This window comes from Fukomys damarensis, unplaced genomic scaffold (genome assembly GCF_012274545.1).
Source record: "Fukomys damarensis isolate Sample0158 unplaced genomic scaffold, DMR_v1.0_HiC HiC_scaffold_13, whole genome shotgun sequence".
NCBI lineage: Eukaryota > Metazoa > Chordata > Mammalia > Rodentia > Bathyergidae > Fukomys > Fukomys damarensis.
The window spans coordinates 23,525,196-23,546,704 of record NW_022900925.1 but is presented as its reverse complement, the minus strand read 5'-3'; the positions used below and the strand labels follow the sequence as shown (position 1 = coordinate 23,546,704).

At 38.1% G+C, this 21,509-nt stretch overlaps 1 protein-coding gene across 4 annotated transcripts in view; it reads left to right on the top strand.

The window, feature by feature from the left end:
• The window catches only part of Tada2a (transcriptional adaptor 2A), a 57,680-nt gene that overhangs the window by 441 nt on the left and 35,730 nt on the right, over nucleotides 1-21,509 (top strand). For 2 of the 4 annotated variants that reach the window (XM_010626799.3, XM_010626800.3), the window contains exons 2-5: nucleotides 3,407-3,528; nucleotides 12,674-12,780; nucleotides 13,945-14,004; nucleotides 21,256-21,347. In XM_010626799.3, coding sequence (XP_010625101.1) covers nucleotides 3,504-3,528; nucleotides 12,674-12,780; nucleotides 13,945-14,004; nucleotides 21,256-21,347 — 284 coding nt within the window. In that variant the 5' untranslated portion in view covers nucleotides 3,407-3,503. The remainder of the gene's footprint in view (nucleotides 1-3,406; nucleotides 3,529-12,673; nucleotides 12,781-13,944; nucleotides 14,005-21,255; nucleotides 21,348-21,509) is intronic. The other 2 variants (XM_033762916.1, XM_010626801.3) reach the window with 2 other exon arrangements.

The following is a 21,509-nucleotide window of genomic DNA, read 5'->3' as shown; positions in this document are numbered from 1 at the left end:
GGCGGCCCCGCGGGTTCCCAGCCTGCTTGTCACCCCTCTCCGCGCTAGGCGATGGAGCGCGGGGACTCCGGTGCGTGCCGCTGTGTGTGGACCCTTTGACCGACACTGAACTTGCACGGAGGTGTTTTGGCTCCGCTTTAGAGCTGGGACTTAGAAAAAATCATGAAGTAAGGATTGGGGTTTCGTTGGCTACAAAGCTGCAAAGCCTGCACTTCTTGTGCACCACGCGCGGTCCCTCACGGTGCAGTACTTGCCTTCCTCCTTCCAGTAACTTTCGAATTTGGATCTGGCACCCAGCCTCTTATGGATGTTAGTGTCACAGTATGGTCTTTGTGAGGAGAAAGGAGGAAAGGAAGGGAAAAAGAGGTTCTACTTATTGCAGTATTGCCCCTTAAAACGTGGAGTGATGTATGCACACTCATGTTTATAGTGGCACAGTTGGTAATAGTTAAATCTTGGAAACAGCACGAATGTCCATCAGCCAATGAATGATAAAGAAGATTTGGGGTTTTTTTTTTTTTAATACAATGGAATACCACACTGTCATAAAGAATGATAGACTTGAGATCTTACTAGGTAAATGGATCACCATACTCTTAAGTGAAATAAATCAAACACGTGTAAATATCGTTCTCTGGTGTTTAAAACAGGGTAAATAGGACCAAAATATATAATAGATATTGTGAAATAGGAATAAAATGTTTAAATGGGAAGGGGAACTAGGGAAGGGGGAGGGAGAAAGGAAGGAAGGAAAAGAAAAAAGGGGGAATAGTAGGAAAAGGAAACAGCTTTTGTAAATAAGGTGGGGAAGAGGGACTGAAGGGAGGGGAGGGGAATGGGAAAAAAAGATATAGCATGTACAGGTACAGATTCCCTATGATAAATATTATGTATATTTAAAATTACCAATAAAATTAATTTTTTTTTGTTTGTTTTGTTTCTTTTTTTTTGGTACTGGGGATCAAACTCGGGTCCTTGCACTTGCGAGGCAGGCCACTGAACCGCTGAGCTAAATACCCGGGCCAAAATTAATTTTAAAAAAGACACGAAGTGTTTATCAGATGTTCACTACCTATAAGATGTTGTGCAGATACACTTTTCTCTCATTTTTGGAGTGTGGGGTAGTGGGGATTGAATCTAGAGCCTTTGCACTGAGGCCTCTTTTTATTTTTTTGAGACAAGGTCTCACTACATTGCAAGGGTTGGGCTCCATTATGGACACTTTCTACTTCATCCTGGATGCCGAGATTACAGGCATAGGCCACCCTACCAGCTAAGTGGGTTTATCTTTCAGAGTCTCTTTCTCTTTGAAAAGTCAGCCTACCTTAGAAGGTTGGGAGGATTTATAGAGATACTCCAAGTTGAATAAATGTTGGCCAGTATTTTATCAGTGAGTGCATGATACACCCATGCTAACTTCATTGTTTTTCAAACCAACCTTTCCTAGGACTATATGGAGGGAGGGAAACTCATTCCGTGCCCAAAAAGAAAAGTTCATTGACAGCATTATTATCTTGAGTGTTGTGTACATTTTTGTGTGTGTACATTTGATGGATTATTTTCCAAGGCAAAAATACCAGTGTGAAAGAAGTCATTTTACTATGATGAATTAATCTTTGGTAGTTCTAACATTTGTCCAGTTCATTTTATATGTTTTTAAAGTTCCTTCTAGGTTCTCATACTTTTTTTTTTTTTTTTTTTTTGGTTTTTTGAGACAGGGTCTCACTACATAGTGAGACTGACCTGGAACTCACTATGTAGCTCAGGCTGGTCTCGAACTCACAGCGATCCTCCTGCCTCTGCCTCCTGAGTGCTGGGATTACATGCGCCACCACGCCCAGCCATGGGTTCTCATACTTTTTAAAGTGGGAAAAATATACATTCAAAAGTAGTCTTCACAAAGTGTAATGTGAAAAATTTCAGAAAATATATAAAAAGGTATGGATACAGTAGAAGTTACAGGCCTATCAAAGAAAGGCTTAGTGGGAAATATTTTATCCTTCAAAAAAAGATACTCTGAGCCAGGTGTGGTGGCACATGCCTTTAATCCCAACACTCAGGAGGCTGAGGCAGGAGGATTGCTGTGATTTCGAGACCAGCCTGGCTACATAGTGAGTTCTAGGTCAGTCTCAACTACATAGAGAAGACCCTGTCTCAAAAAACCAAAAAAAAAAAAAAAACAAAAACAAAACTTTGTACATTTGTTCAAAGAGTAAATGAATAAACAAGTATATGTTGTAATAGATAGGATTTCTTGGTTTTCAGGTTGAAATTTTATTGAAAACATAAATGAGGGCTGGGGATTTAGAGCAGTAGCTCTCTGCCTGCCTCACAAGCACCAGAGTCCTGAGTTGGATCCCTGGGTCCGAAAAAGATAAATGAGAGAGGAATTACACAATTGGCCACAAGGGAGTAAATGAATAAACAAGTATATGTTGTAATAGATAGGATTTCTTGGTTTTCAGGTTGAAATTTTATTGAAAACATAAATGAGGGCTGGGGATTTAGCTCAGTAGCTCTCTGCCTGCCTCACAAGCACCAGAGTCCTGAGTTGGATCCCTGGGTCCGAAAAAGATAAATGAGAGAGGAATTACACAATTGGCCACAAGGGCATAGGGATCTCAACAGCCAGAGCTCATGGACCAAATTCTAGGACTGATAAATGACTGAGCTCCAAGTGCTTTTTGTCTTAATACAGTCCGGATTTCTGGGGCTAGGCCTGGTAGTACACTCTTATAATTCCAGCACTCTGGAAACCGAGCCAGATGGATTACTTCAAGTTCAGCCTAGGCTGCATAGTGAGTTTAAGGCCAGTGTGAACTACATAGCAAGGCCCTGTCTCAAAAAAAAAAACTTCGCAAGTATAAGGTCCTGAGTTTGATCCCTAGTACAAAAAAAAAAAAAAAAAAAAAAAAATCAGATTTCAGTAAGAAAAAAAATCTGGTATAGCTTCTGTGAGGTTAGGGGTTTGGTATGTGATTGGCAGCCCCACCAATACAGTAAGAAATATTGGGATAATTAATTCAAGGAAAAGAGAGTACGAATAAAAGTGATACTACAAAAAAAATGATGCTAGGCAGAAAAAGACGGTAGTTGTTCATTAGAAGTATGTAGCATATAGAGGACTGCCCGTGGACCAGGAGCCATGCTGCATTATATGGGTTTTGATATTTGGTTGTGACTTTTCATTCTCACAACTTTGAGAGGTCAGATACTGTTATACCCATTTTACAAATAGATAATTTTATTGAGGTAAAATAATTTTCTCAGCAGTACAAAGTGAGAACGTGATAAAATTGAATATGTTGTTTATCTTGTCCTTTTGTATATGTGCTGTCCAAGCGAGCACGTATCTTGTCCCTTTGGATATTTGTCTGATCCATGTACCGGTGTTTTTGTTCGTTAGGAGTCCTCCAGCATTGGTGTACGTGTTGGGCAATTCTGGATCTTGAAGAAGCTGTGCATTGAGGAAGGTCAGAACAGCAACCTTTGGCAATTAGGGAATGGACCGTTTGGGTTCCTTTAGCAGTAAGTACAATGGGAACAAGTCTCAAGTGAATATTAATCTCAAACTGAAGTATGAGTTGGTCAAGGAAGAAAAATAAGCCCTCTGAAGTTAAGCAGTAATGGCCTGTGGATCTGAGTTTAAAGGAATTACGAGTTTCAAGTCAAAATAAAGTTAGTTATTGACTGCATAATATGTACATAGAACACAAATATATTATCCTGAGTCTTAGAAAAAAACAAAGCTGAATGGATCAAGTACGGTAGGATTAACCAATAGTTAAACTTAACTGGTGGGGTTAGATAGGCAGATAATATTTTATAGCATAGTAGAATAACTGTAGTTGACGAATTAATTATATATTTCAAAGTCGCAGGAAGGGTGGATTTTGATGCTCCCAACACAAAAGAAACAATAAATTTCTGAAGTGATGGATCCACCACTTGTCCTGATCTAATCATTACACATTGTATACATGTATTGATATGTCAGAAAAAAAGGAAATGTCACACTGTACCTCTTAAATATGTATAATTATGTGTCAATTAAAAATAAAAATATATTTTAAAAATAAATTATTTTTGTTTAATTAAAAAGGTAGTGGGATTTCTCTTTAGAACCAGTAACATGTTTTCCCCTTTTAAGTGGCACCACTGTTCCAAGAGTAAACTACAGTAAAAATAGTAATGCAAAGAATTATGGTATAGTTATATGTGTGAAATAAATTTAAGTAGTCACAACTATGGAGTACTTTTGGGGTTTTTGTTTCTTCAACAATCTCTTTTTCTTCTGTTTTTTGAGACAGTCTAGCCTCCAACTTACTGTGTAGCTCAAGCTGGCCTTGACCTTTTTGATCCTCCTGCTTCGGCCAGCCAAATTCTGGAATTATAGGCTTTTGCCACCATACCTGGCTGCTTCAGCAGTGTTTTCCTTCCACTTTGGTACTCAGGGTTGAACCCAGGCTCTTTACACTGAGCTACATCTCCAGCCCTTTCTATTTTATATTTTGAGATGGCCTTACTAAGTTTCCCTGGCTGGACTGAAACTTTCCATCCTCTTGCCACAGCCTCCCTGAGTGCTGAGATTATAGGTTTGCACCACCATATCCAGCTCTTCAGTAGTGTCATAAGGAGCTCTAATTTACTCTTTTACCATATTCCTCATATAAATTTAAAAAAGAATGGAGCTTTCAGATGCTTAGTTCAACTCTTTTGTTTTATATATGGCGAATCTAATAAATTGTTTCCATGCTAAGCACATAAACTGAAATCTCTGCTCCCTTAGGGCTGGATTTGAAGTTCAGTGATAAAGCATTTATCTAGCATGTGAAAGTTTCTGGGTTTGATCTGGATCACCACACACAAAAAAAGTATATATAAAAAACAATTGTTGGGCCAGGGATTTAGCTCAGTGGTTCTGCTGCCTGCCTCCCAGGTGGAAGGTCCCAAATTCTATCCCCTGTACCCCCCCAAAAAAAATTGTTGAATTTAATTAGAAATGTTTAAAAATGTGCAGAGAGACTTGTAAGAATAGGAATATAAGGAATATTCATATATCTTTTATATGACTTCTGGTTTTTCCCTCACATATAATAAGCAACCCATGGGATAAAATTTCAGTTTAAAAAAATGCTGTTTTATCAAAATGAATCCCTTCATTTAACATCTCTTTTATCTCTCTCTCTTTTTTTTTTTTTTGGTACCAAGGATCAAAGGTACTCAGGACCTTGTGTTTGTGAGCCAGGCAGCAGTATCACTGAGCTAAATCCCTGTCCCTCTTGTTTTTTTGTTTTGTTTTGTTTTTGAGACAGAGTCCGGCTATGTAGTCCAGGCTGGCTTTGAACTCGCTGTGTAGTCTAGGCTGGCCTTGAACTCTTGTGACCCTTATGCCTCAGTCTCCTGAGTGCTAAGATTACCAATGTGAGCAAACCCAGCAAAGGTCTTATTTTTTTGTTTTGTTTGAGACAGGGTCTTGCTATGGAATTCAGGCTTTCCTGGAACTTACAGCAATCATCCTGCCTCAACCTTCCTGAAAAATCTTATTCTTGAGGAACAACAATATCTTAATTCGACAAACAGATTTATGACATATCCATGGTATTAAAACACTGTAGAGGGAGACAGTTGTTTAAAAAGGCCTCAGCTGCTGGGTATTGTAGCACATGCCTATAATCCCAGCACTTGGGAGGCTGAGGAAGAAGGCTAGCCTAAGACATGCATAGTGGACTCATGGCCGGTCTGAACTACGTAGTGAGACCCTGTTTCAAAAAACAAAAAAAACGAATCAAACAAAAAAGTATAAGTCACCACACTTATGTTGATATGTTGTCCAGGCCTGATCTTAAACTCCTAGACTGAAATGATCTGCCCACCCTGGCCCCTAGAGTCCTGGAAAATTTAGCATCTTTTGTTTTTGTTTGATCAGATCTTTATTATAATGGTAGCAAAAGTATATTTTAAAATGTGTGTATATATTATCTATTTACTTCATTTCCAGTTAGTAAAGAGACATACACATACATATACATACATATATATATATATATATTTTTTTTTGGTACCAGGGATCAAACTCAGGACCTTGTGCTTGTGAGGCAGCTTCTAAAATATTTAAAGATAAATCACTAGGTCTCATAATTAACTCTAACCAGTTACCCATGGGTAGCCATTTACATTATTTATGAACTTTTCAGAGAGGACCAGGGATTTGGCCCAGTGGTGCCTGCCTCTGCCTGCCTCTCAAGCACAAGGTCCTGAGTTGGATACCTGGTACCAAAAAAAAAAAATATTTGGAGAAATACCATTTAACTCCTATATCTCTTCCATTATATTTTAGTCACTTTCTCTGACCTCTTGTAATTATCCAACTTTATTTTTCTGGTTTATCCTTTATTTCTGTTTGCAAAGAACAGAGGATGTATTTTTTTCCCCCATAATTTCTTATAGGAATGATAGTAAGTTATTTATGTTCTTTTGTACTGTATGAGCTCCCCCCCCCACTGGAAATACTACATTAATTTATAGAGATTTTCCTCTCTTTTTGTGTGTGCAGTGCTGAGGATTCAACACATGCTGGGCAAGTGCTCTACCACTGAGCTACACCCCTAGCTCTTATTCTCTCTTTTTTTTTTAAGAGTAGCATAACTATTGAGAGAAAGATAGCTTCTAACAGACAGAAGGACTGCAGACTTAGCTCAGTGGTTCTGCCACCTGCTTTGCAAGCACGAGGTCATGAGTTTGATCCCTGGTATCAAAAACAAAATAAAACAACAGAGACAGAAGTGGAACCAAAAAGTGGGTTACCCCTTCCAGTCTTTTTTTTTAATAGTTGTATAATGGTCCATTTATTGGTAATACCATTAGTTTATTAAAATATCCAATGCTTGGCCATCTGAGTAGTAATCTATAATTACAAATAATGTTTTAAAGCATAATCTTGGGAAGATGTATTTTGGTTATTGGAAATGTATATTCAGAGTAAATATCTAAAAGCCAGATTACTGACTCAAAAGATAATGCAGGGCCTGGGATTTAATTCTGTGGTGCCTGCCTCTCAAGCACAAGGTCCCGAGTTCAATCCCCAGTACAAAAAAAAAAAAAGATAATGCTTAGTTTTGTTTAGATATTGCTAAATTACCTCTATTGAGCTGAACTTTTTTGCATTCCCATTAGTAATATATGAGTGCCCATTTTCCAACAGCCCAGCTAAGAAAGTATATTGTCAAGCTTTGGAATTTTTGCTAATTTCATGAGTGCGAGATTCTATCTCAGAGTTTTAATTTTTATTTCTCTTATGGGTAAAGCAGAACAATCTTTTTTCTTTTCCTTTTTTTTGGTACCGGGGATCAAACTCAGGAACATGCCCTTGCAAGGCAGGCAGCAGAACACAGGCAGCAGAACTACTGAGCTAAATCCCTGGCCCTCTTTTTCTTTTTCTTGGAGACAGGGTCTCGCTTTATAGTTCAGGCTGATCCTGAACTCACTGTGTAGCCCAGGCTGGCCTCAAATTTGGCGGTGATCCTTGTGCCTCAGCCTCCTAAGTGCTGGAGTTACAGGTGTGTGCCACCATGCCTGGCCAGAACAATTTTTTCATGTGCATATTTAAGGTCATTTTTATTCCTCTCCCCTCCTTTTTTTGAGATGTGGGTCTGCTGTGTTTTCCAGGTTGGTGTCTTAACTCTTCCCTTCAAGAAGTCCTGCCTCTGAGATTACAGAAGTGCCAACCATGCCTAACTTTTTTTCCCCTCCCAGTGCTAACCCAGGGTCTTGGGCATGCTAGGCAAGTTCTTTGCATATTAGGAATTTCAACCCTATATCTGTCATATATTTTCAAATATTTTCTTCCACTGAGTAGCTTTTGTACTGTTTATAGTTTTTGTAAAAAAAAAAAGGTTTTTGCTTTTGTTAATATAGTAAACTTACTAATTTTATATTGCCTTTGATTTTGAATGATGGTTTTAAAAAAGTCTTTCTACAATTCTAGACTGTAGAAAAATTCTGGAATCCCTTTTGACTTTAAAAAGGATATCTGACTATATATATCAAACATTTCAACAACACTCACATTTCAACGACACTCCACAAGTCTGTACACTCCATGATTCTAGTTACAAGAAAGTACATATCCTGAGAAACAAGTATTAAATGTTGTACATACAAGATTTTTTTTTTGGTACTGGGGACTGAACCCAGGGCTTTTTTACTGAACTATATCCCTACCTCTTTTGAGACAGGTTCTTGCTAAGTGGCATAGGCTGGACTTAAATTTGAGATCCTGTGCTTCAGTCTCCCAGAGTGCTAGAATTACAGGCATGTATGGCTTCAGCAATCTTTTTTTTTTTTTCTTTTGGTACTGGGGATTGAACTCAGGCCCTTGTGCTTGTGAGGAAGGTGGCAGAACCACTGAGCTAAATCCCCAGCCCCAGGAATCTTTATAATAAAACTGAAAATTTCATAAATAATGTAAATGCCTACCCATGGATAACTGGTTAGAGTAACAGTTAAATATTAAATAATATTTTAGAAGCTGCCTCACAAGCACAAGGTCCAGAGTTCTATCTCTGGTGCCCCCCCTCAAAAAAAAATATATATATTTTAGAAGTTTCTTTATTAACTGGAAATGAAGTAAATAAGATAATAAAAACACATGTTGGGCTGGGGATTTGACTCCAATGGTTCTGACTCTAGTGGTTCTGCCGTCTGCCTAGCAAGCACAAAGGCCCGAGTTCAATCCCCGGTACCCCCCCAAAAAAATATACACACACACACACGTTTTAAAAAATAATGGCCTAACTATGAGATAAATAATTTACTTATTCTTAATGAATTAATGCAATTTATAAGTATCTTGGTGTGTTTAGACAGGATTACAATAGAAGGCATAATGTCCAGTAGTCAGGTGCTTGTATTCATATATTGAGTCACTAAATCACAGAACATCTTACAACTACCAATATAAAATGATTCAAGTGTATTGTATCAGTGACTAAGAAATATCTCAACCCTGAGTAATTCCTGGTAAAATTCTGAACAAAACACAGTCTCATTCTAGGTGTGGTGGCATATGCCTGTAGTCTCAGCACTCTGGGAGGCTGAGGCAGAGTATCACAAATTTGAGCCCAATGTTCGCAATTTCGGCAGCACCTGTCTCAGAATGGGGATAGTTCATTAGGGTTCATTGTGAAAACTATGGATTCAGTCTTCAGTACTAAAGAAAGAAAGATGGAAGGAAAGAAAAGAAAGCAAGTGAGTGAGCAATCAGTTCAAACACAGTCACTTCTAGGATCACATGTAGTTGCCTTACTAGAAATATATAATGTATAATGTCAAAAATACTTTGCTTTAGCCGGGCTTGGTGGCACACATCTGTAATTCCAGCACTAGGGAGGCTGAGGCAGGAGGATCGCTGTGAGACCAGCCTGGGCTACATAGTGAGTTCAGGTCAGTCTCAACTACATAGTAAGACCCTGTCTCAAAAAACAAACAAAAATACTTTGCTTTGTGGGCGGGGATATATAGTTCAGTGGTAGAATGTGTGCCTCTGATGCACAAGGTCCTTGATCTCCAGCAAGAAAGACGTGTGTGAAAGGCACATATATAGATAGATAGACTTTTTCCTGTATATGTAATATGGAATTAGGTTCTGGGTCATGTGAAGTTTTTCATCTACTTGAAAGCCTGGTGGCATGTCTGAAAGTTACACAGGATATAAGCTAGTATTTGGTTGTTTAGGACTGTCCTGGCCATTGTAGAAAACCTAGAACCCCTACTCTCTGGTTACAAAAATGCCAGTAGAAAAAAAAAATTCCTAATCATTGTGGCAACAAAAAAGCACCTCCTTAGATTTCCACAATGTCTGTCTTCCTAGGAAGTAGTGGAGAGCCATTAAGTTAGATAATTGCTACAAAGAAATATTACTCATACCTTAAAAAGGTCAAGGAAGGAGCTCAGGACATAGCTCAGTGGTAGGGTGTTTGCTTAGCACGCATAAAATCCAGAGTTCATTTCCCAGTACTGAAAAAGATATAAGAATGACAATGAAGATAAATGTATACTGCCATGAAAAGATGCCCACAGTATATTGTCAAGTGAAAAAAAAAGCTATAAAACAATGTATAGTATTCTACTTTTGTTAAATACATAGACATAACTAGAACAAATGGTTGAATAAGTATTTTTCAAAATTTTAATAATGGAGGACATACTTTTCAGGTCTAAACTTTAAGAACTATAAATTGGATTACAAAGTAAGTGCTTTTTCTTAATTTGTTTTATTTTTTTTTCTGTTTTTTTAAGTCAGGGTCTCACTGTGTAGTTCAGACTGGCCTTGAAGTCATTTTTCTTAGCTTCTAGTGCTGGGATTACAGGTGTGTACCACTGTGCCTGGCAGTAATTACTTCTTTTGACATAGGGTTTAAAAACTACTTTTGTTAGTGGCTGGTACATTTTTTTTTTTTAAAGAAAGTTCAAGGAAAGAGAAGCAAATTTAAATATTAAAAGAACAGAGCTGGATGCAGTGGTAAATATCTGTAATCCCACTATTCAGGAGGCTAAGGCATGAGCATCGCTTGAAGCCAAGAATTAAGGACCAGCCTGAGCAATATAATGAGACTCTGTCTCTTTAAAAAACCAAACAGTTGACCCCAGTACAAGAAAAAAGAGAGAGAGAGAGAGAGGGTAATTTGATAAAAATTGGCATCTAGTACTTAGTACAGTTTTGGGGTTTTTTTTTTTGTGATAAAATTGAAAATAGAAGTGGAGCAATTACTATTCCATTTAAGTAATTTGAAACTACTGCTAGCAGTACATTTTTTTATTCTGACATTTTCTTCCATGTCTTTTTTTGAGACAGGGTCTTGCTATGCAGTTCAGGCTGGCCTCACATTTGAGGCCATCTTCCTGCCTCAGTCTCCTGAGTGCTGGGATTATAGGCATGCACCGCCACTCCCTGCATGTCATCACTGAAGAACAAATGGAGAAGGCCAGGAATTTAGCTCTGTGGCATTGTGCTGCCTTGCAAGAGCAAGATCCTAAGTTTGATCCCTGGTACCACAAAAAAAAAAAAAAAAGAGAACTATCACTTAGGAGACAAAGGTGGTTTCAAAAACATCTCTTGGACTTCAGTGAAGGCAATGCTACTAATGTATAGAATATGAGAAATACTGCCTCCGATTAAACAAATAAATCCCGTCATCTACCTTCAAAGACTTTGTTTTCCTAGAATACTGTGGTCGATCACAGAGGACTGTTTTGGAGTCAGATGTGGTGTCTGATGTCTGTAATCCCAGTATTCTGGGAGGCTGAGGCAGGAAAATCAGAAGTTTGAGCTCCAGCCTGGCTAATTTAGTGACTTAGTGAGATACTGTCTCAAATTATAAATAAATGGAAAAAACAAAAAGAGAAAGGGAGGAGGGAAGGGAAGGTGGGAGGGGCTGGAGATATAGTTTGGTATGAAAGCCCTAGATTTAATCCCCAGTACCACGAAAAAAACAAAAAACAAGGGCCAGGGATTTAGCTCAATGGCACTGTGCCTGCTTCACAAGCTCAAGGTCCCGAGTTCAATCACTAACACCCTGCCCCCCAAAAATTGAGAACTGATTTTGGGGTAACCAGGAACATACCTACATTTTATGACATTCTTTAATTAACTAATTGATTAATTATTTATTTATTTTGAGACAAGATCTCACTAATCCAGCCTGGCCTTGAACTCTTATGTACCCCAGGCTGGCCTCAAATTTGTAGGGTTTCTTCTGCCTTAGTGTCCTGAGTGCTGGGATTACAGAGGTGTACCGCCACACCTAGCTCGCTCTTTGTTTTGGTACCAGAAATTGAACTTGGATCTTTGCACACAGGCACGGTGCCACTGAGCTAAATCACTGGCCCTTGTTTTGTTTTTTTGAGATAGAATTTCACTTTGTAGCCCAGGCTGGCCTTGAATTGACTCCTGAATGCTGGGATTATAGGTGTGTGACACTATGCCTGGCTTTTTGTTGTTATTAAAGAACCAAAGAGTTTGGCTGTGTGTGCTGGTGGGCTCTTGTAATCGCAGCTGCTCAGAAAGTAGAAGGATCACGAGTCTGAGACCATCCCAGGCAATTTAGCAGTACCCGGTCTAAAAGAATAAAAAAGGCTAAGAATATAGCTCAGTAGTAGAATGTCCTTGTGTTCAATCCCCAGTACCAAATAAAGAAAGAAAATACACTCCTTACCTTAATTTCTTGGAAGTATACTGCTGCCATTAGACTTGGAGGAAGATCAGCTGTGTTGTGTTGCTACCACAGGAGAAAGGGAGCTTTTTCTGGGTTTAAATTCCAACTCACATGTGAAATTTAAGTCCCAAGATAGTTTGAAGGAATTCCCCATGCCCAACTTTTTATTATGAAAAATCCCAAGCTTATGGAAAAGTTGAAAGAACCGTACAGTGATTGCCTAAAATGCTTTTCTGCCTAATTGCTGTTTGAAGTAATAGGTTTGTTGTGGGAAGGAACAAAGCTGCCCTGAAAAAGGAACATTTTTGTGTTTATTTGGAATGAGCTCATGTTGTTTCCGTGTATTTTTCCAACATAGTTTACTCATCTATGTAGTCATCTGCAGATTTTCCCCTTTTGCACTTTCGCTAGTCATAAGATGTTTTAAAACTGGTGTGTTTGTTTTCTCTTTATTTTAGATGATCCCTCTGATAAGCCACCTTGTAGAGGCTGCTCCTCCTACCTCATGGAACCTTATATTAAGTGTGCTGAATGTGGGCCACCTCCTTTTTTTCTCTGCTTGCAGGTAACTCACGAAAGAGAGGCTTGCCTCTCTTAGCCTAGTTTTATGGGTATAGTAATTCAGAGATTACTACAGATTGCTTAGGAGGAAAATGCCTTATTAAATCCGTTCCTTCCGGTCAGTCTTGTCTTATGCATTTACCAGTGAAAAGTTGAGGAATAGCAGGTGGCTGAGACTGATGACTGTTACACAAGGTGTATCAGCCTCATGCTTAACATTTTTTTTCCAAGTAAATTTAAAGTATTGGGATTTTTGAAATCTGAATTGGAGGATTATTGCACTTGATGATACTATTTATTGTTTTATTGTTTATTGAAGAGTGATCTCAATATAGGTGACAAAGGGACACACTTATTTTGTGGATTATGATATTAGTAATAATACAACTGTAAGTACTTTGTGCCTGGCACTCATTTTGAGTACTTTACATGGATTAACCCTTAAGTTACCACTATTATCCCTCGAAGTAAATAAATATCCTCATTTTATAGATGAAACTCACACAAAGAACAGTTAAGTCATACAGCAAATACCAAGTTTATCATACCCTAGACGGTGTATTGATCATAAATAACATCCCAGTTTGAGAAATACTAAAATGTAGAACTTGCTGGTGAAATTTTTGATATACTTTTAATTATAAGATGAATTCTGATTTTAGAGTTTTAAAATATGGAAAAGTATTTGTCTTAGAATTGCTGAAATATGGTAAGTATGGAACCAGGATTCAAATTTGGGCAGTCTGATTTCCAAGGCTCATGCTATTATGGAGGGAGGAGTTGTCCCAGGAAAAAGTATCCCCCTACAGGCAACGAGTTTTCTCTTTGAGGACCCTGATAAGCTGTGATCACAGATACACCATCCTGTTGCAGCTACAGACAAGATTAATCCTTAAATAATGTCACAAGATTAGAGCACCTCTAAACCATCTCCTAGCCTTTAAGCATTTTTTTTTAAACAATATAAAAGTTTATTTGAAAAAGCAAAGGTGAAAGGTGAGAGAGAAACTGGCTCTGCAGAGTGAGCTTGGAGGGAGGAAAAGAGGAAAAAGCAAGATAAAAATACACCTAGCAGGACATAGGGTGGGCTATTGTGAGGAAAGCCACAGTAGCTAAATAAGCATTTTTAAAAGTAGCTTTTAGTAACTCAGTTTTTCTCTCTTTGCAGTGTTTTACTCGAGGATTTGAGTACAAGAAACATCAAAGTGATCATACTTACGAAATAATGGTAATGATGAAATGGAAATGAATTTCCATTTATTTTTCAAGTGCTGAATGGGAATTAGTATTCTTTATCACAAGTATCTTTTTCTTTTTTTTCTCTCCTGAATTTGATAATCATCATCCAGTAAGTTTGTTAGAGTTTTGTGAACCTACTAAGTTCTTTTAAGTACAAAACACTTTGTTCTTGTGGTGTTGGGGATTAAATTATTTAAAAAATAGTTCCCCCTCCGTGCCCTGTATTAAACTCAGGGCCTTTACACTGAGCTACAGTACGTTCCCTCTTTTTTTTGGTGGGGGGGTACCGGAAATCGAACTCAGGACCTTGCGCTTGGGAGGCAGGTGGTGGCACCATTGAGTTACATCCCTAGCCCTCTCTCATCTTTCTTTTTGAAACAGCGTCCTGCTAAGTTGCCTAGGCCAGGCTTGAATTTAAGATCCTCCCAGAGTGCTGAAATTACAGATATATGACAACACACCTAGTATTTTTACATGGTTCATGTTGTCGCGGGTGAAGATCATGTCTAGTACTCCATCCCCTTGCCTTGGGGAAATGAGTTGTCCTGTGAGAGTTAAATTATATGAATACAGAGCAGTTGAGTTAATACTTTGCATAAAAATAACTTTAAAGAGGCAAACTGGTTTATAGGCTAGTATAAGAATTGGGCATAGGGCTGGGGATGTAGCTTAATGGTAGATCATTTACAGAGTCCTAGGTTCAGTCCCCAGCACTTCAAGAAGGAAAAAAGAAGGAAAAAAAAAAAAAGAACTGGCTGTAATTTAGTTATTTTTTATTGCCATCTTTAATGTAGGACCCTCCATGCCCTAGCAGGAAGAATGGTTTAATAAGTCTAAGTGTGTATTAAGTCTAGTTTTATCAGCTTTTAGAACTATTAATTATATAAATAAATCTAGTTCACCAAGAAGCTTTAAATTTTTTTTTCTTTTTTGCCAGAAATCAAACCTTAGGACCTTACAGTTGTCAGGCAGGCACTGCACTGCTGAGCTGCATCCCTGGCTCACTAAGCAGTTTTTGACATTTGGTCTCCTTTATTTTCTTGCAAGAATGAATGTTGTCTGACTTGATGGTAATAATTTCACACTGTAGGTTAATTATTGGGACTGTATTAGTTTTCTGTAGTTGCTGTAACAAATTACCAAAAATTAAGTGGCTTAGGACAACAAAAAATTATTACCTCAGTTTTGTAGATCAGAAGACCATTGCTGGGCTGGGGATTCAGCTCAGTGGTTCCACCGCCTGCCTCGCAAGTGCAAGGACCTGCGTTCAATCCACAATACCAAAAAAAAAAAAAAAAAAAAAAAAAAAAAAAAAACAATTGCTAGAGTCCCAAAAGGCTGAAATCAAGATGTCAGTTGGCCTGAGCTTTCTTAAAACCTGGATCCTTTGGGAAAGAACACTTCTGGGCTCATTCAGGTTGTTGGCCGAATTTATTGCCTTGAGGTTATAGGAATTATGCCACTGTTTGCTTGTTTGCTGTTGGCCAGGACTTGTTCTCAGTATCTGGAGGCTGCCAGCATTCCCTAGCTCCTGGCCTCCTTTTGTCATCTTCAAAACTGGGAGTCCTCAAGGGTTGTTCATAAAATGATTCGAACTTCTCTGATCTCCTATCTTATTTCTTCTGAGGGAATCTTTCTGATTTCTGCCTTCTCTTTTCTGAACTGAGTCGCTGATTTCTGCCTTTCTGTTCTACTTGACTGCAGTGGGCTCACCTGAATAACCCAGGATATAATCTCCCTACGATTGGAATTATCTGTAGTGTTCCTTCAAAGCAGTACCTAGTTAGTGTTTGAATAATTAGTGCACAGTAATTTTGGGAGCAGAGGGAGAATATCTTTAGAAATCACCTTATATTTACTTCAGTCTCCCTCTCCCCCTCTTTCTTGTTTTAATTATTTATGAGGTTTTACTTGTTTCTTTTTGTTTTTCTTTTTTTGTTTTGTTATGTTTTTTTGAGACAGGGTCTCACTATATATTTGAGACTGATCTGGAACTCACTTTGTAGCCCAGGCTGGTCTTGAAGTCACAGCTATCCTCCTGCCTTAGCCTCCCAAGTGCTGGGATTATAGGCATGCGCCACCATGCCCAGCAGTTTTACTTGTTTCTTAAAAATTTAGAAAGTTACCAACTCCTTACTATGAATGTAATCATTATGTACTGTAAACATGTACTAATAAAAATTAAAAAGTTTGGAAAGAGATTCTGGGTATCTCTTAGGATTAGGATTGCTGCGAGTTCAAGGCCAGCCTGGACTACATAAAGAGTTCAAGTTCAGCATGAACTACATAGCAAGACCCTGTCTCAAAACAAAAGAGAATTCCTAGAGGTAGAATATAATTTTTCTTTTTCTTTTTAATCTTGTGGTGCTGGGCATGGCCTGCTACTGCTGAGCTATATCTCTAATCCCCAAACTTATTTAAAACAGTAAAATGATTTCTTAAGGGATAATTCAGTATAGCTTGGGCAAGTTAACAATCGTGCTCATCCAAATTGGGAAGCTGACCATAAGCTTTCTTTAACTATTCTGGGCACATCATCTTCTGCATAATGCTGAAAACACTGACTAAGTTCCACTTCAAGTCCACTTAGTTGCATCATCCTTTTCTCACATATTTAATACCCATATAAACACATTTCAGAGTTCTGTCCTGTCCTTTGGGGAGCTTTTCAAAGTTACTAGTGCTCTTCCCTTTTTTGGCCAATCTTACGTACTCCAGTAACTTTTGTTCTGTGGGAAGAATGACCAAATTTTGCCTTTCTACATGTGAAGCCACTGAAAACTTGACTTTTTTTTTTTTTTAAACATATGAAGCCTCAGATACCATTACATGGTTTTCAGTACTTTTGTCATCTCACAGTGCTATATTTTTGGAAGTTACTCATGCTATGGTGGGTGGTGCATTAATCAAGATTTCTGAGTTCTGTAGACCTATTTTTGAATTGTAATACTTAGAACCTGAACAAGTGAAGGCACACCCTTTATACCTCAGTTCTTAGTGCCTAAAAATAACAGATGAGCTTCTTAGAATTGTTAAATTTCTGGGCATTGCTGTTAAAGATTCTGGTTCATTAGGCCCAGGTTGGGTCCAGGAGTTGAGTAACATTGATTCAAATTCAAGAAAAACTGCTTTATGCCTCCCCCTCCTCCATAGTATAGAAAGTTTTTGTTTCACAGTGAAGTAGGAAAAGGGTAGTTAATATTCTACAATACAGTTTAAGAAATAGCAAACACTTCAACTAACATTTGAGTTGTAATATTTCCATGTACTTATGGTACTTGCCAGATTGAGAGTGATTACTATAAATTTAATAGAAAAATGGACTCTGAAATTTCTATCTTGGATCTCACAATACCTCACGGGGAGTAGGCATATTCATAGTATGTGCTTGGATCAAAATGTGTGGCTTCTGCCACCTGCCTCACAACCCAAGTTTGATCCCTTGTACCAAAAAAAAGTTACTTAGTAGTCATATAATTGTACTACTACAAGAGATTTGGAGGGGCTCACAAAAGATAGCAATTTCAAAATGTAATTTGAAGACTTCTTTTGTCACTTATTTTTAAATTTTATTATGGAAATTTTTAAATGTGGTAAAGAGAATGCTATGTGGCTGTTCAATGCTACATAAGATCAAAACATGAAAGTGACAACTATTTTATTATATCCCGTAGTTTTTGTGACTAAGGATTTCAAGCACATTGAGGGTGGTCCTCAACTCCACCTGAAGTAGTAAAATTGTGGAAGTGAAGGCTTTTTTCACACATCTTTGGCACCTCATTACGATGGCTTAAATTGATTGGGAGTTAACTAAAACGTCTTAATGGTTTTCTCCAGGTAGTCTTAGGGTTACTCCCTCTCCATGTGGCCTTTCCACGCTGTCTTCCAACAAGGAGACTAGATTTTTTGCTTGGTGGTTTAGGAATACAAAAGTAGAAGCCAGCCAGTTGTTGTGGTGCATGCGTTTAATCCCAGCTCTCAGGAGGCTGAGGCAGAAGGATCACTTTGACTTCAAGGCCAGCCTGGGCTACATAGTGATTTTAAGGCCAGCCTGAACTACATAGAAAGACCCTAACTCAAAGAACCAAAACAAAGTAGAAGCCACTGGGCCTTTAGCCTTTGTGTAAAAGTCACAGGTCCAGCCAATATTAATCTATGTTATTCCAGTCATTTCCACATTTTCCCAGTAAACTTATGAGGTCTGTCTTTGAAACCCTATTCCCTCTTAAGCCGGGCATGATGGCGCACACCTGTAATCCCAGTACTCGGGAGGCTGAGGGAGGAGGATTGCTGAGAGTTCAATACCAGCCTGGGCTACACAATGAGTTCCAGAGCAGTCTGAATTACATGGTGAGACCCTGTCTCAAAAAACCAAAAAAAATAAAGAAACCGTTTCTTCTTGCCACTTCTAAAGCAATTATTGTTCTGATTTTTATTAAAGATTAGTTTTACATATGCTAGAACTGCTTATAGATGAAATCATACTGTGTTTACTCATTTCTAGTTTCAGCATTTTTTGAGATTAATGTTGTATATGTTAATAATCTCTCCTTTTAATTATTAAGTAATAGTCCATTGCATGAATATACCATTTATTCTCCTTTTTTTTCTTTTTTGTGGTACTGGAGATTGAACTCAGAGGGCATTCTACCACTAAGATACATCCTCGGCCCTTTTAATCTTTTTTAAATTTTGATATAGGGTCTCCCTACATTGCCCAGGTTGGCCTCTAACTTGCAGTCCTCTTGCCTTGGCCTCTGGAGTAGCTGAGATTACAGGTGTGTACTTTCAAGCCAGCTGATTGTTTAACTTTTAAAGAAATGATCACAAGGTTTTCCAAGGTGATTTGTGTCATTTTATACTTCCATTGTTATAGTACAATTCTGATTGCTTCAAATGCTTGCAAACATTTGGAATTGTTAGTCTCACTCATTTTTACTATTTTAGTTGATCTTGCAGGGCATCATTTTCTTTCTTGCTTTTTTTTGGTATGGGGGATCAAACTTGACTTTTCACTTGCCAGGAAGGCTTGGCATTACTGAGCTAAATCCCCAGCCCCTGGGCATCATTAAAGAACAAAAAGTTTCTACTTTGTTTTAATTGAAATAATTGAGATAAACATAAAGTCCATAAATTTTGTTTTTTCAAGTGGTTGCCTCTTATATGCTTCTGTTCTTTGTGGGTCCTTTTTCTCATTCCTTTGTCTTTTTCTTGATTTGTTTTTAATTTTTTTTTAATTTTGCAATAATATTTACAAGGAAGTTGCAAGCATAATGCAGAAGATTCTGTCATTCATTCTGCTTCCTCAAATGTTAGCACATTATATTATAGTATACATATGTCAAAATTAAATGGAAATTGTAGTTCAGGATCCAGCATTGAATTTAGTTACCATGTTTCCTTGGATTTGTTCTGTGTGTGTCAGTTTTTTCGGGTTTTTATTGTTACTCATGACCTTGAAAAGTCAATGAGTATTTTGTGGAACGCTTAGAAATTTATCTGCTGTTTCATCATGATTAGGTTTGTGTTATGGGTATTTAGGAGGACTATAGAGGTGAAGTGCTTTCTCATAGTATTATATCTAAGGTACATGTTGTCAACATGACTTAACATTGGAAATGTTAAAAGATGGCCCGCCAAAAGTAAGAGATACATTGAGTAAACTATACAGGAAGGGGCATGGCACTTCCATGTCTTTTCTGAGTGTTCCACCTTCCAGGTGTCATGTACTGAGCAATCTGGAATCTTTTTCTGAACTTCGATTTTTAGAAACTGGGTTGTTAGCTGGGTGTGGTAGCACATGCATATAATTCCAGCACTCAGGAAACTGAGAAGCATCATGATTCAAGGCCAGTCTGGGCTACTGAGCAGTTTCAAGGTTGGCCTGAACTCTATAGCAAGACTGTATCTCAAAAACCCAAAGCAAAACAAAACAAAGAAATCTTGGTTGTGTGTTTTATAGATATTAATACAATCTGGATTTTACTGAGTAACTTACTTTTTCTGTCTTCTGTGTTTCCTATAAATTGATAGTAATGTTCACTGCTACATCAGATTCATTTATTATCATTGTCTGTATCTGTTCACTTATCAGGGATGGCAAAATAGCAATCTTTTAGTTTATGTATTAGAATACTTTATAAAGAGCCGGTCTTGGTGGCGCATGTGTATAATTCTGACTACTACTACTACTACTACTACTACTACTACTACTACTGAGGCAGGAAGATCACAAGTTCAAGGCCAGCCTGGGTAACTTCATGAGACCTTGTCTCAAAATAAAAATACGAAGGACTGGGATGTAATGCAGCTCTAGAGCACTTGCCTACCAAGTGGGGGGCCCTGGGTCCAATCCCTAGTATGGGGATACTTACCGTTATTTGTGTCATTATCCTGAACTAGATAGGATAAATGCTAATTATTTTGTTTTACTCACTAATTTTAAAAGTTGTTCCTAGCATCCTCCAGATATTTAAAATATTGGTAGGTCAAGATTTAGCTCAGTGACAAAGGTCCTGAGTTTGATCCTTGGAACAAAAAAAATATATATATATGGGCTGTGTTTTATTCCTTTGGAGTTATCCTATTGGTGCTCTAAATATTCTATTTTTGGTTAGCAAGACCTTGTACAAGTTGGCTTATGAATCCTTTTGACATTGCTTATGTTGACATTGAGAGCTTATTTGCTTTGCAGTGTGACAAAGCGTTCAATCTAGTCTTGTTCATTTCGTGACCCAGGCCTGGCATCTGCCTATTATTTAAGGAGCACTCGTTCCTTTTAGTGGGAAGTAGTAGTTAAAGACTAGTTAGGAACATTATCATGCACTTATAGTCACAGCTACTCAGGAGGTTGACGCAGGAAGATTTTGAGTTCAAGACTAACCTGAGCAACTTCACAAGACCCTATCTCAAAAAAAATTTTTTTTGTGAACTGTGCACTAGAAAACTCATGCTACTTGGTTAATCCTCAACCTTTTCAGTTAATCATGTAAACAACATGTTTTATTAAGTTTATGTATTTCTGCATATGTTGCATAGCATTTATGGAGGATAGTATTTATTGGAGACCTATGTAGCTAATGGTGAAAATTGGAATGGGAGAAGTGAACAGCTAATAAGAATATAATTTTAGGTACTTCTTAACATCAAGAGAATGAAGTCATTTAACTGTAGTACTACAGCTAGGATTTCTGGTTTCCACTTCTATCTCTGTTCTTAGAAAAGTGTTTTTTCTCCTTAGACCTCAGACTTTCCTGTTCTTGACCCCAGCTGGACTGCTCAAGAAGAAATGGCCCTTTTAGAAGCTGTGATGGACTGTGGCTTTGGAAATTGGTAAGAGCTTGGTATTAAGAGTGGTCATGCCCTGAGGCTGGGGCTGTAACTCAGTGGTAGAGCACTTGCTTTGCATGCCTGAGGTCTTGGCTTCAATGAGCTGTATCACCAGAGACTCAGGGAAGCAGCCGGTGTTGAAGGGTGAGGGAAGAACTTCAGAAA